At 35.5% G+C, this 23,142-nt stretch overlaps 2 protein-coding genes and 1 long non-coding RNA gene across 5 annotated transcripts; 1 reads left to right on the top strand and 2 right to left on the bottom strand.

The window, feature by feature from the left end:
• The first annotated feature begins 3,346 nt into the window (after positions 1 to 3,346).
• LOC131644386 (uncharacterized) lies at positions 3,347 to 8,244 on the top strand. 2 transcript variants are annotated; one of them, XM_058914873.1, is made up of 10 exons: positions 3,347 to 3,470; positions 3,758 to 3,822; positions 4,076 to 4,238; positions 4,340 to 4,504; positions 4,605 to 5,365; positions 5,644 to 5,817; positions 5,932 to 6,048; positions 6,262 to 6,441; positions 7,086 to 7,132; positions 7,547 to 8,244. In XM_058914873.1, the coding sequence occupies exons 2-10, from the start codon at positions 3,775 to 3,777 to the stop codon at positions 7,977 to 7,979; spliced, it is 2,088 nt and encodes a 695-aa protein (XP_058770856.1). In that variant the 5' UTR covers positions 3,347 to 3,470; positions 3,758 to 3,774; the 3' UTR covers positions 7,980 to 8,244. The 2 variants fall into 2 exon arrangements, with proteins under 2 accessions (XP_058770856.1, XP_058770857.1); XM_058914874.1 differs by having other exon boundaries at positions 3,438 to 3,589.
• Positions 8,245 to 15,971: 7,727 nt separating this feature from the next.
• Positions 15,972 to 16,650, bottom strand: LOC131644387 (small polypeptide DEVIL 4-like). The gene has a single exon (XM_058914875.1). It carries the CDS (start codon positions 16,380 to 16,382, stop codon positions 16,218 to 16,220), a length of 165 nt encoding a protein of 54 aa, XP_058770858.1. The 5' UTR covers positions 16,383 to 16,650; the 3' UTR covers positions 15,972 to 16,217.
• Positions 16,651 to 19,883: 3,233 nt separating this feature from the next.
• On the bottom strand, positions 19,884 to 22,640 carry LOC131618675 (uncharacterized). 2 transcript variants are annotated; one of them, XR_009288912.1, is made up of 6 exons: positions 22,047 to 22,640; positions 21,931 to 21,968; positions 21,782 to 21,849; positions 21,634 to 21,702; positions 21,399 to 21,499; positions 19,884 to 20,392 (listed from the first exon to the last, which is right to left on the bottom strand). It is a non-coding gene; the product is annotated as an uncharacterized LOC131618675 (long non-coding RNA). The 2 variants fall into 2 exon arrangements; XR_009288911.1 differs by having other exon boundaries at positions 21,399 to 21,702.
• Between the last annotated feature and the right edge of the window lie 502 nt (positions 22,641 to 23,142).

Raw genomic sequence — 23,142 nt, 5'->3', positions numbered from 1 at the left:
CCTCAACTTCAGCATCTTCTGCTTCTTCTTCGACTTCATCTGGGATATGCAATTCAGCATCAACATGCTCCACCTCAACAGGAATCTCTACCTGTTCCAGCTCTTCGTCAGATGTTTCTGTACTTCGACCAACATCATCAGTTTTCTTAAAAGCCATTTCAGCTTCATTGAAAACTACATCTCGACTGGTGATACACCTCCTGTGACCTGGCTCTAGGCACCATAGCCTATAAGCTTTGACTCCTTCAGGGTATCCCATGAACATGCATTTCAGAGCTCTAGGTTCGACCTTGTCTTGCCTAATGTGAGCATAGGCTACGCAACCAAATACTCTCAGTTTGTCGAGATCTGGTGGATGTCCCGACCAAACTTCTTCAGGTGTCTTCATATCTAACGCTGTCGAAGGACATCTGTTTATCAGATATGTTGCTGTCGAAACAGCCTCAGCCCAGAACACCTTTGTTAACCCCGCACTAGTCAACATGCATCTGACTCTCTCCAAAATAGTTCGATTAAACCTTTCAGCCAAACCATTTTGCTGTGGAGTACCTGCAGTAGTTCTATGCCTTGCAATACCAGAGGCAGCACAAAAACTGTCGAATGCCTCATTGCAAAATTCAAGGCCATTGTCGGTTCTCAACCTCTTGACCTTCCTGCCAGTCTGATTTTCAACCAGAGTCTTCCAACTTTTGAAATTCTCAAAAGTTTCATCCTTAGTCTTCTGGATGAATACCCATAATTTTCTGGAATAATCATCTACTATGGATAGAAAATACCTTGCTCCTGAATGTGATGCACACCTTGCAGGCCCCCAAAGATCAGCATGGATGTAATCAAGGGATCCATGTGTTCTTTGTTTGCCTTTGTTGAACTTCACTCTGCAAGATTTTCCAAGTACACAAGGTTCACAAAACTTCAGCTTTTCGACTTTGTCTCCACCAAGCAGATTTTGTTTCCCTAATTCGACCAGACCCCTTTCACTGACATGGCCCAATCTCATGTGCCAGATTTCTGTCTTCGACAAAGGTTTCGTGGATACAACATTTGTCGAACCACTTACAACTTCAGCCTCAAGGGTATACAAGCCTTGTTTCTTCACGCCTCTCAAGACTTCCTTCGAACCCTTCATGACTCTTAGGATACTTTTCTCTCCTTGGAAAACATATCCTTTCTTGTCGAATTCACCAAGAGAAAGCAGATTTCTCTTCAAATCAGGAACAAACCTGACTTCAGTCAACAACCTTATTGACTCATCATGGAGCTTGAATCTAATAGATCCAATACCTGCAATCTTGCAAGCCTTGTTGTTTCCCAGCAATACTGATCCACCATCTTGATCACATAATTCCTCGAACAAGTCTTTGTTTGGAGTCATGTGCCAAGTGCACCCTGAATCCATAATCCACTCTCTTCTCGAGTCACTGCTTGAAACTACAAGAACATCAGATGATTCAAAATCATCTTGAACAATGGCTGCATTGCCATTATCCTTACCTCCATGATCTTTCAGGCGTTCAGGGCACACCTTTCTTGTGTGACCCTCCTTCTTACAATGATAGCATCGAATGCCAGATGCTTCGCCACTGTAAGACTTCGACTGGCTTTTGCCTTTCTTCTTGTCGAACTTACCATCCTTTCGTAAGAGTTTTCCTTTAACGGCCAAACCTTCGCCAACAGTCGAAGGTTTATGCTCCTTTCGTTCATTCAAGTCCTTAGAGTACAAGGCTGATTGAACTTCTTCAAACGTCAGGGACTCCCTTCCATACAAGAGAGTTTCTTTGAAGTGAGCATGTGATCGAGGCAAAGAACACAATAGTAACAGCGCTTGATCTTCATCATCGATCTTCACATCAATATTTTCAAGATCAAGAATCAGCTTGTTGAACATATCCAACTGCTCAGCCAATACTTTGTCTTCAATCATCTTGAATGAATACAAAGCTTGCTTCAGGTAGAGTCGATTTACCAGCGATTTGGTCATATACAAACTTTCAAGTTTCACCCATAACCCTGATGCCGTCGTCTCCTTTGATACCTGCCTGAGAACCTTATCACCAAGGCTCAACAAAATTGCGCTGTGTGCCTTCTCAATCTTAGTCGTCTTCTCCGCTGCCGTTAATGCAGCATTCATGGCTGCCTCTCCCTTCAACGCTTCCAAACAACCCTGCTGAACCAGTAGGGCTTTCATCTTCAAGCGCCACAGACCGAAATCATTCACTCCGGTGAACTTTTCAATCTCATACTTTGTTGACGGCATCTTCTCCACGCTCACCGCACCAATTTGTTGTGAAAAACGATACCAATAACAAAGTATAATAGGGAATTATAGGGGAGAAGAAGAACACAATAATTGGTTATAACCGTTATTCTTTTACTTTCTCTTAAAACAAGATTACAAGTTTACAAGAATAACAAATAACCTCTCTCACCCTAAATTAGGATTTGCAGCTTCGCAATGATGAGAGACTAGTATGCTATTTATAATAAAACCTAACATACTAACTAATGGGCTTTTTCAGCAAGGCCTATTACACAAGCCAACTTAATAAACAAGCTAACTTAACAAATTAGGGTTTAAACACTAAAACCTAATTTAACATGCTAACAACCCTAGCATCTTCGACATCTGCATGCTAGACCCATCTTCGACTACAGCATGCACACTTCGACACCAGCATGTGAACAATCCTTCGACTTCATGCTTAACTCTGTCGAACTGTCGAACCAAGAAGCTACCCTTCGACAATACTAGAGTTCGATCCAATATCTCACACCATCAATGCAAAAGGAAAGGAGCCAAAGTGACACTTGCAAAGTGGGCAGCTACTGAAATAATCTATGAAGCTTGGAGGATGAGTAATGAAGTTTGCTTTAGGAATACCACAACTAATAAAAGCATAATGAATAAATAAGATTATTGATATTATTGTGTATAGAGTTGGATAAAACCAACACTTAAAAGAAGCATCTTTAGAAGCTAATGATACCTTAGTAATTCTTGTATTGTGAGCTTTTTGGGTTACTTGATCGTTTTGGTTGTAATATTTTTTTGAGATTAATATCTTTAAAAAAAATAAAAATAAAAATAATAATGGCGCTACTACGTACTAATCTCAATTTGTGTTCTTTCTTGGATGCGCGTGTGAGGTATTTGCCTCGAGCGGATTAAAATTCACTTCTAGCGGCCTAGTCCTTCCTATTGAAGATTAATCGCTTCATATTCCTAACTCGTATATTTTCGTAGCAACAAACAAGTTCAAGTCCTATCATGACGTGAAATTTTGTCCATGCATTTTATCTTTCCCGAAACACCCTCCAAATCCTAATACACATTGACAATATTATCCAATTCCTTAGCTATGTTATGTTACTCTCACACTCTCTCAATAATTTATTTCCAGAAGCATTTTGCATTGGTAAACAGCGTCGCAATTTCGTGTGCTCCAATCCAATTCTACTATAACACTAAGGTCAAGCCCACTCACTCCTTTCTCTAATCTCTTCGCATTCTCAATCCCAATTTCCAACTATATAATCATTTCTCCTTCGATCCTTTTTTCTATTCTCATCGATTTTTCCATAACTGAAGGTATAATAACCTGAATTTACATGTTCATATTTTCTTCTTACTTTTTTTTGCTTATCGCAACTTAGGGTTTCTTCGATTTTTCATTCGCTGATCTACGCCTTTTAACGATCATGCATATTCAATTTACACAGCGAAGTTAGGGTTTAATCGATTTGTATTCATTTGCAGGTAACTGAATCGTGATCATGGGGTTCAATTCAGTCTATAGATCGTTGCAGGATATATTCCCTCAGGTATTTCTATTTGATTTCGTTTTCATTTTCTCCTGAAATATGATTGAAGAACATCTAATTATCGATTGATTTTAGTTATTATAACTTGTTGATTCTCTGTGATCCATTTTAATGAGTTTAGTTTGTGAATTTGAATTGGTTTTCAGTTATAGAACTTAGGTTTGTGCATTGAATTTTCCGAGTTTTGGATTGTGTTACTCTGAGAATTTGACTGGCTTGTCATCAATGGTGTTTGTTATTTTGCTTTGAGCAGGTTGATTCTAGGTTGTTGAGGGCTGTGGCTATTGAACATCCAAAGGATGCTGATATTGCGGCGGAAATTGTTCTTACAGAAATCATCCCTTCAATTTCGAAGAAATTACTTTCAGTAACTCCTCCTGAGGATAAGAGCCCGAGAGTCATAGTAAACCTTGAAGGTGTGTTCATTTGTTTTGTATATGCATTCCATACCTGTTTCATCTTAGCTTACATTGAAATGGTTTACTAATATATCTATGTTGTCATGTTGAATCTTTAGACGAAAGTGAGGACGAAGGGGATGGGTTAGCGCTAGCGCACCATAAACTTATTAAAAGCAGAGATGCGGGATCTTCTTCATCGAATTATTCTTCTAGGCCAGATCTGAATGTTCCAGTAAAATCGCGACAGGGTGTTAGTCCTGTAATGGTGATAAACCTTGAAGGTTTGTTAAGTTACTCTGTACATGCAATTCCATGTAACTATATGTTGCTTGCTTTGAAATGATTAGGAAATATTTTTCTAATGACATGCTGAACCTTCAGATGAAAGTGAGGAGGAAGGAAGTTTGGGGCAGAAACATCAACTTGTTGAAGATAATGACATGGGATCTTCATCATCCACATCATTATCATCACGTTCTATACCTGTACAGACTGCCCAAGCTGCCAATTCTTATGGTGGACTTGATCTGAATATGACTCTTAATGAGTCTACACTGTCAAATGGCAGTGATAAGAAGGAAGGAAGCAAAAGATTTTTTGGGATAGATCTTGAAGCTTACTTAAAAAGAGGGTTCTCTAACGGTATTTCTCAGGAGACATCAAATGGTTTTGATTTTTTTAATCAGGGGCGACTTGATGTCGATGTTGATTCTGAAAATTTGGCATCTTCACGTGTATATCAAGTGGCGGCGAATGAACAGAACAATCTGAATGAAGAATGGGTTGATTTTGTCCCTACTGATGAAAATGTTGATGCCACTTTCTATGATACAAGTCACAGTTTGGAAAAATGTGAAACTGCCTTGAATGAGTTGGAAGGCTCTGAAGTTCAAACTGTATCTCAACTTCAGGAGCATACTCCAATTGGTGAAGATTGTCTTCAGATGGTTATTAATTCAAATCCTTCCGTCATTGTTGGTGAAACTAGTCATATTGAAGATGAGATTGATGTCAATAAGACAGTTAGCCAAACCAGTCATATTGAAGATGAGATTGATGTCAATAAGACAGTTAGCCAAAATAGTCGAGCATGCAGTATTGATACACTTGAGGAGACCATTGATGAAGCCAAAACTAACAAGGTATTGGAAGTCTTGTTTTATTATATTTGGATTTCGTTAATGCAAGATTTACTAGCCTTATACATGGGTGTAGTGAAATCTCTATTGAAATCATTGTTACTTTATTATTGAATAATGAATTCTTCCCTTATTGATATGATTAAACTGAAAAGTAAATAGCATAGCATGGTGCAAGTATTTTTGTTGCTATAAAATTATGAAATTATGGCCTTGCTCATTGTAATATGATATGATCTTAACTTCTTGCATCTTATGCTTTTTATTCTACATTGATGCAGAAAATGTTGTTTTCATCGATGGAATCTCTCATCAATTTGATGAGGGAAGTGGAACTTCTGGAGAAAGCTGCTGAGCAGGCCAATATGTTAGCTGCTAGGGGAGGGTCTGATATTCTGGATAGGGTAGAAGAGTATCAAGCCATGTTGGTGCATGCTAAAGAAGCAAATGACATGGTTGGCAGCCAAATAAATACCAAAAATTATTGATGTTTAAGTGCTACTGAACAATTGGTGATACTGTTTTAGAGGTGACGACCCAAGAATTTAACCTTAACTTTTGCTTTGCAGCATGCAGGGGAAATTTATGGAGAAAAGGCTATTCTTTCTACTGAACTGAAGGAACTTCAATCTCGTTTGTCCAGTTTATCTGGTGAAAGGGATATGTCTCTTGCAATTCTTGATGAGGTGCTCAACTTGATCTGTACATTGGAATTATTTTCATCTCACTTTTATGCATATGTTTTTACATTTCAGAATACTTTGCTTCTTTCTGACTCACCGAGATTATACAAATATGAATCATTTCATGCTATATATTATCGCTGAGATGTGTTTTAATTTTAATAATTGTGAATGAATTAAAATCCTTTGTGAAATTCAACATTCTCCTGCTTGCAGATGCGCCAAATTCTTGAGTCTCGATTAACTGCAGCGGAAATGTTGAAGAAAGCTGCTGAGCTTGAAAAGGAGGAAAAAGAAGGATCAGCAAAGATGGCACTTCTTGAGCAAGAAGCTATGATGGAGAAGGTAGTACAAGAGTCAAGGAGGTTACAACAGGAGGCAGAAGAGAATTCAAAGGTTGGTAGTGTTTCCTCTGTTTCCAAATCATATTATGTTTCATTGAATATGCATTTTAAGCGCTACGAAGATTTATTTTTAAAGTGTGCTAGTAAGATCATATTGGTCCTCTATTCTTTATTGGGTTAAGATCACGGTCGATTTAGGCTTTTATTGTTATGAGGAGAGGATTTCGAGGAAGATTGGTGAAGGGAAAAGAGGGATGATAACTCTCATCTTGAATGGGAGGTTTATTTTTCTCCATACAACCAAAATTCGGCTATATTGGTGAGCTCAAAGAATTGGAAGAGGATTTGCCAAAGGTCTTTGACAAATACTCCAAATCAATTTTCTCTTTTTATGATACTCTAAAAAAATCACTAATACAAATTCTTATAGTCTTTACTAAATTTCTTCCAAATAAGGTGATAAAATTTTCCTCCCTTTCATTTTTCCCTTCCTAACTCTTGAACTAATTCTCTAAATCATTTTTCTTCGTTTTAATATACTCTGAAAATATCAATCATAAGCATTTTCTTGGCCTCTTTAAAAATTTACTTCCAAATAAATTCAACTCCCTTTCCATTTCCCTGCCAAGTCCCAAATAATGCCTTTAGTTTAGTTAATATTTTATGAGTTTTATTGATTCCGTCTCATCTCTACAGTTACGGGAGTTTCTGATGGACCGTGGGCAAATTGTTGATACATTGCAGTAAGTTGTTTCTCTGTTTACCTATAATTTTAATTTCTGCTTAGTCCTGTCATTTAACTATCAATACTTTGACTCTGTGCACTATTCTACTGATTTCGTACTATTAATTGAATACCTGTGACCTTTTTAGTGTAGTTTTGGTTATGGTCACGAAGTTACATTATGTCTCTAGGTTCTAATTTTCTCTATTTGTTCATTTTATTGAACTGGACACCATTTTATTTAACTTCTGTTTCTTTAGAAATCCCGTTTCAGTAATAACTTGGAGATATTTATTTTCTCTTCTCTCAGGCATACATACCCATTGTTTTGTTATGAATGAGTAGTCTCTTTTCTAACTGTTGTTTTATTTCTTTAAGGCAAAACTAATATTTTTAAAATTCTGAAGTTAACACTTTTTATTTAACTTTGCAGAGGAGAAATTTCTGTTATTTGTCAGGATATTAGGCTTCTAAAAGAAAAATTTGATGCTAATCTTCCCCTAAGTCAATCATTCACTTCAAGTCAGACAAGCTGCATCTTAGCCTCTTCAGGTTCGTCTCACAAAACTTTGGCATCTAATGCGGGTTCTGAGCATAGTGATTCGTCTGAAACACTCAAGATCACCCAGGCATTTAATGCGGGGTCTGAGCACAGTGATTCGTCTGAATTACTTAAGATCACCCAGACATCTAATTCGGGTTCTGAGCATAGTGATTTGTCTGAAATACTCAAGATCACCCAGGCAGCCTCAATTGAAAGCCTTTCTTACAAAGGTGTGGAAGAGGAGAAGTCTAAATCTGAACGCAATGCTCTTCTTGATGACGGTTGGGAAATTTTTGACAAAGATGCAGAATTGGATTCCTGAGGTTTTAACTTTTTTTTTTTCTGTTGAAAGAGAAGCTAAAAGTTAAGTTCGTTCTAGCAATTTACTTCAAAATAAACTTTAGAATTTTATGGATGCTAAATGATAGTGTGAGCTGGACACATGCTTTTATGTTTCATGTTTCTGTATGAAACAATAGTAGAAACATATAATATCGTAAATAGTAACTTGTGCTCACTATTTCAAAATTTTGTATAAAAAGCGTAACAGGGAATCATTTTTAGTATTTTGTTTATGTGGTTTGTTACTCATGGCTGTTTTGTCGTATGTTCTTTATTATGTAGTTATATTTAACTCTTTCTAAGAACCCCCCTCCCATTGTCTGACTCCGAATCTCTGCAAAAATTTTAAGGGAAGATCCATGCAGACGATGATTTGTATTTAGTGCAATCTCTGATTGTTGAGAGTAAACACTTAACTCAATTATAAAACTCTCACTAAGATGATTTGTATTTAGTGCAATCTCTGATTGTTGAGAGTAAACACTTAACTCAATTATAGAACTCTCACTAAGTTACTCGTAAATTATATAAAATCTTCTAAATGGTCCGTATTATTGTTGTAGCATCACAGCAACAAAATTTTGGGAGTAAATCTTCTATTTCTTTCCTGCATAGGAAGCTAAACAGCTCCTCTGTCAAGTTTAATATTATGGTTTCAGATTCTGAGGTAGTACTCAATTTGAATATTTCAGTGCATGAAATTCCATGTATTTTTGTTTATTAGATTTTCCAGAGGAAATACTCTTTGATTTTGTATCCTAACCTTGGGTTTTTCTTCTCTTAAAGATGGCAAATTTTGAGTTTTTTGGTTTGCCTTGCCATTCCTGGGTTATTTGGTTAATAAGAAATGGGGGTGTGTTTTTGGAATGAGGAATGGAGCATTAACAATATGGTGTGAAATATTAAAATGTTTTGGTTTGGAGGTGGTCTTTTTGTGGGGAAATTACTCATTTTAATTGTAGTCTTTATGAATTTAGCAAAGATCCGTTGAGTTTTGTCGTAAGCCGAATTGGTTTGTAATTTTAAGCCTATTTTTTATTTTTTATTAGCCATCTAAAATATGTTTTCATGATAAAACTTGCATACAAGAGATGTTGATCATTATTATATCCAATTTCCATATATTCAATGATAATGCCTAGTGGTAAAGTTGAATTTGATATTTACATAATACTAGAGATGTTGATCGTTATTATATCCAATTTCCATATATCGAATGCTTAAAGTTGGATTTGATATCTACATATTACTGATAATTGACGATTAATATCTTTATATCACTGTTGAATCTTAATGTTGTTGTATTTAATAGTTAGAGATCGCCTATTAGGTAATATAACTAATTTCACATCGTTGAGTTAGAGATGAGATACAATAGAATAAAAGACTAATGGTTATGCATGAGTATAAACGATGATAAAATCTATCCCTAGCAAATTTTGTCACTGTAACACCGAAATTTCTATTTATTTCCTATTATTTAATTTTCTGCAACTAAACAACTATACACTTTTACTTAGGATCATACAAACTGTTGAATTAGTCTTTAAGCACAACCAGTCTTTATGGATATGATAATATTGTTGTTGAATTAGTCTTTAAGCACAACCAGTCTCTATGGATATGATAATATTGTACTTATAATTTGCACCGCAACAATGGACTATGCGATGTGTTCAGGACATAAGGAATCGACGTATAACTTGCTCGTGCTTTGTGAAACTACATTTACAATATGATATAAAGTGTTTAAGTGGATGGATAGACCTGAGTCTCTTTCATTATTGGTCATTGGATGTTTGATATGGTAAGGGTTTGTTAATAATTAGTTACTTTTTAAATACTATAAAACTTATTTTAGAAATGGAGATGATTTTGCTGTGTTTTAAAAAAAAAAATGAAACAATTGAATAGGAGTAAAGAAAAAGAGGAAAGTAGGAAGAGTACATGAAGATGCTTTGATCATTTCAAAATGTAATTGAATATTTTAGAGGTTATTATTAGAAAATGGAGAAATTATTGAATGAGGATGATGCAAGTGCATTATGTTAAATATCTTATGTGTGCGTTAGGCTGTTCCACTACCATTTTCTTTTCAATGACGTTCGCGTATTATTTTTAATGTTATCACATTCCAAAACCAAGTAATATATATCAACTTTTTATTTAAAAAAAAAAAAACATTTTTATTGCAATCATGTAGTGACGTATAGGTCAGTCATGGATAAAATCCAATTTTAATTTCTTTTGTCTCACTTGTTATGTTTGGGTATAGTTTTGAGCTGTTCTTAAGATCTAAAGAGACATTTGGTTTTGCTAAGCACTTAGTCACTTGTGTGACTTTTGTTGCAGAGCTTTGGAGAATTCAACGGTGGTGGTGGTGGACTCCATTAAAAAAGGTGTTTGATGGTTGAGTTACATGAAGATGTCCAAATTAATCATATCTACGATAAGTAAATAAATGTACTTATGACTTAGTTAATGAAGGATGTTATTTCAATCTCAACTTTACTTATTATAACGACGTCCCTAGTTATATTATTATTAGTCATTTGTTGGATGATGACTCCAAAGGAGTCTCTTTGCTAGGCTAGTTTCTATGTAGTTGTTTTTTCTTTTTTTTCTACACTTCGGCTCTCTCTCTTATTAACAAAAAAAAAACACACTTCGGTCAATGCTGAAAGATTGCAAAAATGAGATAAAGAATAGATAAATTTCACGTGAATAATCAGATTAATTATCACAAAATCTATTAATTTTTTTTTTTCTATTCACACTTCATTTTTCATTTTCACTGACTTCAGCTCTGAAACACTAACTTTACAGGTTATCAAATGTGTCAAACTTCCATGAATAAGAACTGAAAACAGAGAGAGAAAAATAACAGAAAGTATAGAGAAGATGAAGATTTTGTTATTCAATCGATAATTCTGTTACAAATTGTATTCAGTTAGTTCCCCAATGAACTAACTCTTATCACTATATAGCCAATAGAAAAACAGAAGGAAGGATTTTCTATCCTCTAAGGTATTGTCCACTAGTTCCTATCCTACACCTCTAATACTCCCCCTCAAGTGGGAAGGTATATATCAAACATTCCCCACTTGGAAGTTAACAGCTCATATAGTGGACGCGAGAGAGCTTTTGTGAGAGGATCGGCAAGCTGCTGGGAGGACTTGACATGAATCAGCTTGAGGAACTGAGTTTGTACATGCTGGCGAATGAAATGGCAATCAATGTCGACATGCTTGGATCTTTCATGGCTCAACGGATTTGATGCCAGCTGAATGGCTGCCATACTATCACAAAACACCATAACAGACTGCAATCGTACTTCAAAGGTTCGCAAGAGCTGTTTGATCCATAGCAATTCAGAGGTAAGAGAAGCTAAAGCCCGATACTCTGCCTCAGCAGATGATCTAGCCACAGTAGGCTGTTTCTTTGATTTCCACGAGATCAATGCTTCACCTAAGAACACACAAAAGCCAGTAGTTGATTTGCGTGTTACTTTACAACTGCCCCAGTCAGCATCCACAAATGCAGTAATGCGAAAAGAAGATTTTGCTGGGAAGAGTAAGCCTTTTCCCGGAGTCCCCTTAAGGTACTGTAAGACATGATGTACCCCTGTCAAATGTGTGGTACGAGGTTGTTGCATGAATTGACTCAGTTTGTTGACCGCATATGCAATGTCAGGCCTTGAAATTGTCAAATACATGAGTTTACCTATAAGTCTTCGATAGGCAGAAGCATCTTCAAGCAGTTCACCGTCAGAATCATTGAACGATACCGTCGAATCCAAAGGCACACTCATAGGTTTAGAAGCAAGATAACCCGTGTCTTGAAGTAGCTGCAGGGTGTACTTTCTCTGACATAAGTGAATCCCCTTTTGTGAAGTGGCAATTTCCAATCCTAGAAAATAATGTAGATCTCCCATCACTTTTAATTTGAAATGTTGCTGAAGAAGACCTTCAACTTGCTTCAATCTTTGTGGATCCGGTCCTGCAAGTACAATGTCATCTACATATACTAATAATATGACTAATGACGAGGCTGTACCACTGAAGAATAAAGAATGATCCGCTGATGACTGCTCAAATCCCAGAGAAGTAATGGTGGAACTGAATTTTTGATACCATTGCCTGGATGCTTGTCTTAAGCCATACAGAGACTTATTGAGTTTACAAACCAAGTTCTCCCCCTTTATAGGATAGCCTTTAGGGAGTTGCATAAAAACTTCTTCAGAAAGATCACCATTCAGGAAAGCGTTATTAATGTCCAGTTGAATAAAATTCCATTTATGTTGAGCAGCAATAGAAAGCAAAATCCTGACCGTGGTGAGCTTTGCCACAGGAGAAAACGTGTCTACGAAGTCAACCCCAGCTTGTTGTGTGAATCCACGGGCTACCAAACGCGCCTTATACCTGTCCAAGGACCCATCAGCTCTGTATTTTACCTTGTATATCCATTTACAACCCACAGCCTTCTTGCCCGGTGGAAGAGTTTGAAGGGACCAAGTGTGATTTGCTTCAAGGGCCGCAATCTCTTCTGCCATGGCTTGTCTCCATTCAGGACTTGAGACAGCTTGATGATAAAAGGAAGGTTCATAGATATTGGACACTTGGCCTATAAACTGTCTATAATCTGGCTTCAGCTTTCCATAGGACAAGTGGTGTTGTATCGGATATTGGACACTGCATTGGTAGTCTTGAAGATAAGAGGGAGGTCTGTGAATTCTAGATGCTCTTTGATGAGGGACAATTTGGTCAACAGGTATGGCAGCAGTGTGGTCATGATGTATATCCAGGGTATCATGTATAGGACTATGCAAGTCATCCCGTGGATGTTGAACATTACCATGAACCAAAGGATTTTGTGCATGAGGAGTGAAAGAATCCGCTATGGCTTTGGGTATCACAGTGTCAGAAAAGAAACCGGACAGTGCCGTGTCATCAGCAATGGAGTGAAAAGGAAACACATTTTCTTGGAACATTACATCCCTAGTGACAAGGACTTTTCTAGTGTCTAAGTTCAGAATCTTGTAGCCTTTGACACCATGTGGATAACCAAGAAACACACAAGGTGATGCACGTGGAGTGAATTTTGACCTATATGCAGGAATGGTAGATGCATAACACAAACATCCAAAAACTCTCAGAGATTCATAGTTTGGCAACTTACTATGCAGCAGTTCAAAAGGAGATTTGTTGTCCAATCCTGGGGAGGGGACTCTATTGATTAGGTATGCACTGGTATTGACACATTCACCCCAGAATCGTATTGGCACCTTGGAATGAAACAACACAGCTCTGGCAACATTTAGTAAATGCTGATGTTTCCTCTCAACAACTGAATTTTGCTGAGGTCGATGAGGACACGACAGTTGATGTATGGCGCCTTCAGCTTGCAAAAATTCAGTAAGTTGTAGTTCCTTTGCATTATCACTGCGGACTCCTTTTATGTTAGTATTAAACTGAGTTTTTATAAACTTAAAAAACAGTTTAATCAACATAGGTGCTTCAGATTTATGTTTCATCAAATGAATCCAAGTGTATCGTGTATGATCATCAACAATAGTTAAGAAGTAATAATAGCCATCATACGTAGGTTTAGCAAAGGGACCCCACACATCACAATGAATCAAATCGAAAGGTGATTGACTACGATTATTATGTGAAATAAAAGGTAAACGATGAAACTTAGCAAGGGGGCATATTTTGCAGAATTCATTATTCTCTTTATTGGAAGGAAATACATTTGGAACTTGATGATGAATAGACTGTAAAACCTGATCAGACAAATGTCCTAATCTAGCATGCCAAGTAGAAAAAGAAACATTAGCAACAGTACAAGTAGGTATATCCTCAAGAGTAGCTGAGGTATGAGTAGGTGCACATTTGAGGAAGTAAAGACCATGAGTGTAATCACCCGAACCAGTCACCTTCCCCTGCTGACTGTCCTGAATCATAAACCCAGACTTAGAAAAAACAACAGACAAATGAGGGTTTTGTAGCAACTGTCCAACAGACAATAGATTTATGCGAAAATGAGGAATATATAGCACATTTCGTAAAATCAGATGAGAACTAAGAGTAACTGTGCCTATGGCAGCCACTGGAATTTTAGCATTGTTTGGTAAAGTCACAAACTTGTGTGATAGAGATTTATATGAATCAAACATTTCTAAAGAGTGGACAATGTGTGATGTTGCCCCTGAGTCCACTATCCAAGTATTGCTAATAGGATATGAATTTTGATAAGATGAAGTAAAAACCATACCAGCTGAATCACCTGATGGAGCATCTGAGCTGGAGTGTCTTGCCATCTGACCTTGAATGTAAGCAATGAGTTGCTGGTACTGCTTTGTGTTCAAGGGTGTGTCTTCCTCCCTGATGTCCGTGTGAACAACATTAGAATGTGAAGAATTTGAACCTTTTCCCTTTTTGAATCCAGGTGGATAGCCATGAAGTTTGAAGCACTTGTCCTTGATGTGACCAAGAACACCACAGTGTGAACATAAGGGACGATCCTTCTTACCAGCTTTAAGCTTCGCACCATTAGAGTCAGTAACCGCACAAGCAAAGTTTTCATTGTTTTCATTGGTAATTGCATTTACAACACGTTGTTTCTCTTCCTGAATTACCAATGAGAAAACTCGACTAACCGATGGTAAGGGATCCATGAGTAGAATTTGACTTCGAATAGGATTGAAGCTTTCATTCAATCCAAGCAAGAATGTGAGAACGTACTCACGGTTTATGTGTTCAATCAGAGGATTTACACCACCACAAACACATTGGTGAATAGGGCGAAATTCGGCGAGTTCCTCCCAAAGACCTTTGATCTTGGAGTAGTAAGCACCAACGGAGAGAGTACCCTGAGTACACGTGATGAAATCTTTGCGCAGTTGGAACAAACGAGGACCGTTGTTCTGCAAGAATCGTTCTTGGAGATCATTCCAAATCGCCGCCGCAGTGGAGGCGTAGATAACGCTGGCTGTGAGATCTTTTGATACTGAGTTCAAAAGCCACGAAGCAACGACATTGTCGTTACGTTGCCAGAGTTGGAACTGAGGATCATCGTCAGGAGGTTGCTGAATCGAGCCATCAACGAAACCAATCTTGTTCTTTGCACGAAGAGCAATGATCATTGCACGACGCCATGACGGATAGTTCTCCTCCGTCAACAGATGCGAAACCAAAACAAGACCGGGATGATCGGAATGATGAATGAAAAAGGGATTCTGCTGTTGATCATCCATGACGATGCCAAGGAAGGGAGATGACGAGCTTGACACCAAGAATCGGAAGCGGAAGTAAAATCAAAGCTTGCAATAGCAAGATTTGCAGAGAAAATCTACTGATACCATATCAAATGTGTCAAACTTCCATGAATAAGAACTGAAAACAGAGAGAGAAAAATAACAGAAAGTATAGAGAAGATGAAGATTTTGTTATTCAATCGATAATTCTGTTACAAATTGTATTCAGTTAGTTCCCCAATGAACTAACTCTTATCACTATATAGCCAATAGAAAAACAGAAGGAAGGATTTTCTATCCTCTAAGGTATTGTCCACTAGTTCCTATCCTACACCTCTAATACAGGTCAAATTCCTTTCCACGGCATAAAAAATTCAAATTGCGGTACCTTACAATAAGTTCTTCATCCCTTCAAAAAGTTCATCCCTTCAGACCATTACTTAGTTCCAAAGCAGAAAATTGGTAAAATATATGTAAATAATTTAGGAGGCAAATTAAAAAAACTCCATGTAAAAAACACACATATTTCATTCTTATTCTTAAGATTCATCTATTTAAAATTTTTGTTTGAATTAGTTAAAAATTCTTATTCTTAAGATTCATCTATTTAAAATTTTTGTTTGAATTAGTTAAAAATTCTTATTCTTAAGATTCATCTATTTTTTTGGGGAAGGTTCACCTCATATGAAAGTAGATAATAAGCCATCATATTGAAGAAATTCAACTTGAATTATCATTATATCTCTATACAAGGTAGAATACTAGATCATAATTTACAGTTCAAGCAGAAACTCCTGCTTAATCTAGCTCCTTAATTATACATTCCTTCACCTACCCTATCCAGTAGTAGTAACAAAACTACTACATAATTTTCAGTGTTACTAATCTCACATCCCAAAGTTCCTATAATGGAAGAATCTACAATTGCAATTACAAATATTCATCTTTTTGTACTTACTTTTAATCATTCCAGCACAATAATAAAACAGTACATCTCCATATTATGTATAGCCTTGCTCTCTGCTGTCTAACTTGCTTCGAACTGTATCGCCCCAACGATCGAACCTTCGAACCCTTCATCGAAAATGAACCAGCAGAAGCTGTAGTAGTAGCAGTAGCAGCCATTAATTCTCCTTAAACTTTGTTGTATGAACAAGTTATAACACAGGAATATATGAAGTTGTTGTTTGAATATTTCAATAATAGACTAATGAACCATATATATATAGTTGATTGAAGAGGTAGTGTGTCTGGGGAGATATGATGGAAGAAAATTTGTGGTGGAGATATGACATGGAAATGACCCCATATATATTATGGTTGTGGAAATTAAACAAGACATATATGTTCCACTATTCACCTATGACCTTGTCTGTTTTGCCAAACTCTATTGAGAGAGGGACTATTCATCCACTACTACTAGCCTCATCTCATCTTTGTCTCCTTATTGTTACTTTTATTAATCTTTCATAGATAGAAGATTATGTTGACTACATTAAAAAAATGATACTAGTTGTATAATTATTGGCAAATCAATATCATTTACAAATTTTCTTTAGAAAAGAAAATTTGTTATGGATTTCAAATTCTACTGTCCATTGTCCATGTCCATGTGATAATTTTCATAAATAAATAATATTTAAGGGATTGTATTTAAGGGATTGAATTTCCCATCAGTCACTAATATAAATCACACATTTAGAGAAATAGTGACTATTTGATCAATATCAAACAGTTAGGATTTTTGTTTTATATTTTATATTGTAAAATTAATACTTAAATATGTATTTTATAAGATCACCAAATGTCAATCAAATCCCTCTTTTTGTTGCTATCTATTTTCAATAATGACACTCTCTTTTTGGCAGTCTATAATGTTGAAAATCGCTATAGTATTAAAGCGATTTTAAGAGAGTTTTAATTGATTTTGGGTCTTCAGGTTAATTTCTCAAATAGCAATTTAATAGAGGATAACGTTGACACTGTCTTTTTGGCGATTAAGGTGATTTCCTCCACTGTAGGATGTAAACCCTCTCTTTTAAGTACTAAGTACAAACCATCTCTTTTAAGTACTAAGTATTTATACCTGTTGATGGGAGCTAATCCTAGGCTTGAACCTACTTGGAACCCTCTAGTCAGTTTGTTGACGAGGAGGTGTAATTCCTAGAAGCACTTATATGTCAATTTGGATGGTCGAGTAGTCCTTATTCATTATGTGCTTTATGTTATCCATATCTTCTTTCTGTCTTTTTTGAAGATGCATGTGAATGTTTGGAAGAAGCTTGTTAAGGATCCTTTGGGGATGAGTAAATGGAGATTCTAATATCATTTGAGTCAAGTGGAATAATGTTTGCAAGCAAAAGAGCAAAGGGGGTTTAGGAGTGAGAGACCTTCGATTGGTAAACCTAGCATCTTTTAGCTAAATGAATATGGAGTTTGGTTACAGGTGTTTCACATTTTTGATGTGATATCCTTGTAGCTAGATGATGGCTGAGTTGTTTCCTCTCTTCGAGAGAAGGATAGAATCTCGGGTTTCTGATATGTTTTTTCTTGGTGAAAAAATATATATCTCTTCTTGGGCCTAAAGAGGATGATCTCTCTGATTGGTTTGTTAATCATATTCTTAGGAAAGTGGAATTGAACCTCTCTGCTTCTTTTTTGGAGGATCTTTGGTAGAACCCATTCATTTAAAGAATAAGTTTTACGGCCTCTTTTCAACCTCTACTCAACCAGATGGATTGATGAATAGATTGGTCGTATAAAAAATGGGAACCTTGTTTGGGATTTCAGGTGGATGATACCCTTATTTCTATGTGAGTTATATATGGCTGATAATCTTCTCTCTATGTTTCATAGTTTTACTCTCTTTAAATAGAAATAAGTGGAACCAAAATCATACAGAAGATGATATATTCTATGTTGTCTCTGCTTATCATGTTCAATTAAACATCCTTATCCATTCCCTGTCCTCTGATTTGGTTGAGAACTCGATCCTCCCCTAATATGTGTCAGTTGATTCCTTTCAAAGATGGTGGTGTTTTCTTGCCAGATTCTACAAGCTAGACTACCTTATAGGGAGAAATTGTTCAAAGGAGGGTTGATTATTGATTCTAGTGGGATCTCTTGCCTCATGTGTGGGTGTTTGGCCGGGTTAGTTTCTAATTCTTTGTCAATTGTGAGTTAGCTTTGTTAGTTTGATAAATTGTGGTTGAATTACTAGTGATCATAGATTTATGTTTGAATTTTTCTTCTCTTTAGGTGGTAAGGCTAAGTCCAGAGAATTTTGCTATAATTTGGCATGTTGTTGTATAGTTTATTTGGAGAGTTCGTAACAATGATATCTTTTAACGGTGTTTTACTAAGTGTGAAAGAAGTGGAGGAGAAATTTTGTTAACTTGAAATTATTTTCTAGGTAAAGTAGAGGCAGACTCATGCACTTTATATGATGTCTTTTGAATCTTATCATCTGCCTTAACCCATAGCGAATCGAGTATTATGTCATGATTATGAGGCTATTAGTAGTTTATGGTTTTTGGTTCTTTCTCGGTGTTCATTTGATCTATTGATGGTGGTTTTGAAATTTCTACGTGCTTGAGTGTTTTTTTTAATTGTTGCGAAATTTATCAGAGTTTCTGTTACTTGGATGTTTCTTTGTTTTGATTTTTATGATTATATTTTTGTTTTTCTTTGTTGTCATCCGTTTTAATACTTTTTGTACTGATATTACTTCTTTTTAATACTTTGGTGGTTTACACCTTTCTTTTAATATATTATTTTCTCAGTAAAAATCAAAAAGTTTTGAAAACAAAAATATCTACACATAAAAACAATAAAAGAAATATAAGAGGGTTCTAAATAGGTTGAACTTATATGTTAATGCCTATAACTTTGTGGGATTGATGACTCTGCATCTACTTACCTACAATGCATGCCTTCTAATTTGTTTTATTTTCCCTAACTTGTTAAATCAAAATACATGACATCATAAGGGATGGACCATCTATAACCTATAAAATTAAAAAAAAAAAATAAATGAAGTACCAATGAATGTGTTGAATTTTTTTTTTTAAAGACAGTTATACCAGACACATTACTTCTGCTAATTTAATATAGAAAAATCAAACAAAAATATTAGTAAACCAAACGGTGGATAAGGTATTTTAGATGTCATTATGACAAATCGACAATAATTGTAGTATATGATTTTTCATATAACAACATCATATTATAAAAATAACTAAGGTCCTCAAATGGAGCTGCCATCATATGACACGTGGCACAAAATGACAAATGTTTTGGTTTTTCTTTTGTTTATGTTCACCACCACTACTAGAAATACACGTATTTCCTGCGGAATTACCTGCGGATTTTTGCCAAATTTCCGCAGGAAACGTGTTTCCTGCGGATTTTCCTGCGGCTTTATGTCCCCAGCTAAAACCTTCGTGGGTAATATTTTTCGCAGGTAATTCCGTAGGTAATTCCGCAGCTAATTCCGCAGGAAACAATTCGCAGAGAAATCCGCAGGTAAATCCGCAGCTAATTCCGCAGGTAAATCCGCAGGAAGTAGATTCCGCAGGTAAATCCGCAGCTAACTGTTTTCAAAATTTAAAAAAAAAATAAAAATAATTTTTTTGATAAATTGACACTGAAATTTTCCTATGCAATAATTTAATGTGAAACAAAGTCTGCCACTAGCTTCATCATAAGAGTTCATCTTCTCTCTGGGAAATAAATTAAATTAATCAATTTAAGTGAAATGGGAAATAAATTTCACATATATAATTATGCTTAAAACAACTCACTAGAGTAAAGTTATCCAACTTTTTAAATGAAAAGAAATACAAATTTACCAAAAATATATTGCAGGCTAAAACTTGACATCTCTATTGGCCAAATTATTTTAAAGAACCAAATTATTTTAAATGTAGGATCTACTGTAAGATTTAGGAAGAACTAGAAGCCACTGTGTTATTACTTGTGAATGAGCTGGCTATTGCTATTGTTCTTAAACCTTCATTAGATTAATTGTACAATAGTTTCAGTACTAGATTTTGTAAAATTGACTAAGAAATTAAGTGCAAGCATACACTGCCCAAACCAGCTGAAGTCTTCTGCAACCCTTCGGCGAGAAATCCCTGTTTCATTACAAAAGAAACAAACCAATCAATCAATAAATCAGCAATTACGTAATTGGCCAGAAATACTATTAAAAAGTGTTTGTATTGTGCAAATTACTAGTTCAGTATCAGTCACTGTTACAGCCCTTTATTGTGGCTATATTGATGAATCACAGCGTGGCAGTACTAACAGTAACTGCAATAGGCAGGTGACTGCATAATGATTTGCATGCTGGATTCATACTAAGGTATTTATATTATTTGAATCATAGGCAAGTGCTTATAGAAGTAGAAAATCTCCTACTGACTTTAGCTGTTCAAACTACTAGAAATTCTAAAGAGAGTATTCAATGGCAGCATAGAGTGGCCATTGTGCTTTAGCAAAGTGTCCTGACTGCTATATTAAACTCGTATCATTGTGTTTTTATGTTGTATGGATAGTAGTTGAAACTAATACATTAATTAAAACTGGTCCCTCCCAAAAGACAAGTAATATATAATTTAGACAAAAATATCAAAAAAAGTATGGAAGGTACTCCATACTTTGTATGAGTTTGTTGGACCGTATTAATGTTTCTTCACTTTCATCTACTACCAATTTCATTTATCAACCATGTATGTTTAGATATTTTGAGTTAATTAATGATGAATGTTATGGAAAAAATAAAGCATGATTAATGACTAATCAACTACAAGATTAAACATACAAGTCAACGTGCACAAAACTAAAACCACATTTTAAGTGATTATTAGAAATAATCAAATGAATAACCCGTGGGGTTTATCACATCCTTTGCTTACTTTTGGAGCAACTTGCTTTTCTTTACCCGGTGGTTGAACCCAACAACCCGTGATTGGTGACCGGCTATCCCCGGTCAAAAAATGATAAATTACAATTGTACAAATCAAAGCTTTGGTTTGTGCATGTTTATCATACAAGCTCTGAAAACTTAAGGGCATCTAAATCAAAGTATAAATAACAAATCACACACAAAGCATAAGCTGAATCCATTATTGTATATACCTTGAGAGCATCACAAACAGCATTGTGTTCTTGATAACACTTTCATTCTAGTTTTCATATATAGTTTTAATGAAACTTAACTATCTCAGCCTTAATGTTCCCTGCAGAAACAAAGCTCAAACCACAAACCAGAAACAAAGCTCAATCCGAATAAGCTGCAAATATGGCAATCCAATAAGTGATTCTAGGATAACAATTATCCAAGTGCTATAAACTTCTCAAAATATGATAATACCTTAGAAATTCAAGAGAGGTGCAACTCTGAGCAACAACTATAACTCCCTCATCGGTCACACGTACACACCTATCACGTAAAAACAGATACAGCTCGATTAGTTTCATAAAATGAGATAGACGAATATTCAAGTTGATCGTGAGTTTACCAAGTCAGATTGAGGGATACAAGGTTCTTGCATTTCGAAATACATTCAAGTCCTTCATCTGAAAGATTCTGCAAGGAAAACTTATTTCTATTAGCAGTTTGCATTAGATAGAATTGTGCGGAGAAATCTACAACAACCGAAGATTTTACCTGGGCACCACAGAGATCCAAAAACATGAGCTGTGAAACTGAATAAGAGTAATGCAGTGAATTTTCAGGGAAAGAAAGACAAATTGAACTTCAATAGGTTGAGTTTCAATTCATACCTAGACATTGCATAGAGATTCAAACTTTGAAGGGATAAGCATTTCTGCAACAACAGCTTCAGCCCTTCGTCGGTTAACTTAACTTTGGAAAGGCATAGATAAACACTAACCGTCCATAAAACATCCACCATGATAGAAGATTAACATTCAAGCCCCAACTCAGAATCAACCTAATAAACTCATTGTGGCATTTCAACAAACAATTTGTTTACAAAAATCACCCAAGTTTATAATCAATGTAAAAATCAGTAAAAACTCTACCAATTGAATTAACTCACCAACTAACTGAGCTCTATAATAGATATAAAAATAAAAAACGTCAAACCGAGTTGAAAGATGAATTTACTTGAGTTGAAAAAGCTAGGGTTACGAGATTCGATCGAGTTGAAAAGGCGCCAGCGACGGCGGTAGTGTTTCAGAGGAGAGAAACTTCATTGGTTCAATAGAAAGGTCGAGGGATGGGAAATCCAAAAACAGTTTCCTTTCTTCGTTTGGAGTAGCGGACGGAGACGGAGAAAGAAGGAGAAAGGTACGTCAGAGCTAGGGTTTTGCCAAAAAGATGCTTCTGCGTTTTCTACCTTTTGAGAGGCTACCTTTTGAGAGGAAGAAAGAAAAGGAAAAATAATAATAGAAATAATAATATTGAATAATTAATCATTAAAATTTTATTAATTTTTCTATTTAAGCTTTAGGAAAACATAAAAATGATATTTAAATATATATTCAATTTTTATTCGTACATACACTAATCTACTTATGATTAACAAATACTATTACGCTAAATAACACTAAAAAATAGTAATTTAATAATTATTATTGTATTTATAAAATATTTTTGATAAAATTAATGAAAGATATTATTATTTTTAGAAAACATTTAAAATTAATAAAAAATTAAAAAAAATATTTATAAAATTATTTTCAGATGAGAAGCTTTATAAATAGGATTATCACGTAATAAAAATATAATTAACTAGTTAGTAGTTATGCAAATATATCTAAAAAATTTAAAAATTAGTGTAAAATTCATAGAAAAATTTACGGAACATTCGTGAAAGTATATCATAATTTCTTATTACAAACTTATCATAAGGTA

The sequence above is a fragment of the Vicia villosa genome, linkage group LG1 (assembly GCF_029867415.1).
Source record: "Vicia villosa cultivar HV-30 ecotype Madison, WI linkage group LG1, Vvil1.0, whole genome shotgun sequence".
In the NCBI taxonomy this organism is placed as follows: domain Eukaryota; kingdom Viridiplantae; phylum Streptophyta; class Magnoliopsida; order Fabales; family Fabaceae; genus Vicia; species Vicia villosa.
The sequence above is the reverse complement of the archived record's forward strand: the minus strand, read 5'-3'. Positions and strand labels throughout refer to the sequence as shown.

What these genes read in the sequence shown, in the direction of transcription:
- LOC131644386 (XM_058914873.1), top strand. Translation starts at nt 3,775, where the DNA reads ATGGGGTTCAATTCAGTCTATAGATCGTTGCAGGATATATTCCCTCAG. An exon ending in CTAAAGAAGCAAATGACATG is followed by an intron (nt 5,818 to 5,931) that starts GTTGGCAGCCAA and finishes TTTGCTTTGCAG; the next exon opens with CATGCAGGGGAAATTTATGG. An exon ending in AGGCAGAAGAGAATTCAAAG is followed by an intron (nt 6,442 to 7,085) that starts GTTGGTAGTGTT and finishes TCATCTCTACAG; the next exon opens with TTACGGGAGTTTCTGATGGA.
- LOC131644387 (XM_058914875.1), bottom strand. Translation starts at nt 16,382, where the DNA reads ATGGCTGCTACTGCTACTACTACAGCTTCTGCTGGTTCATTTTCGATG.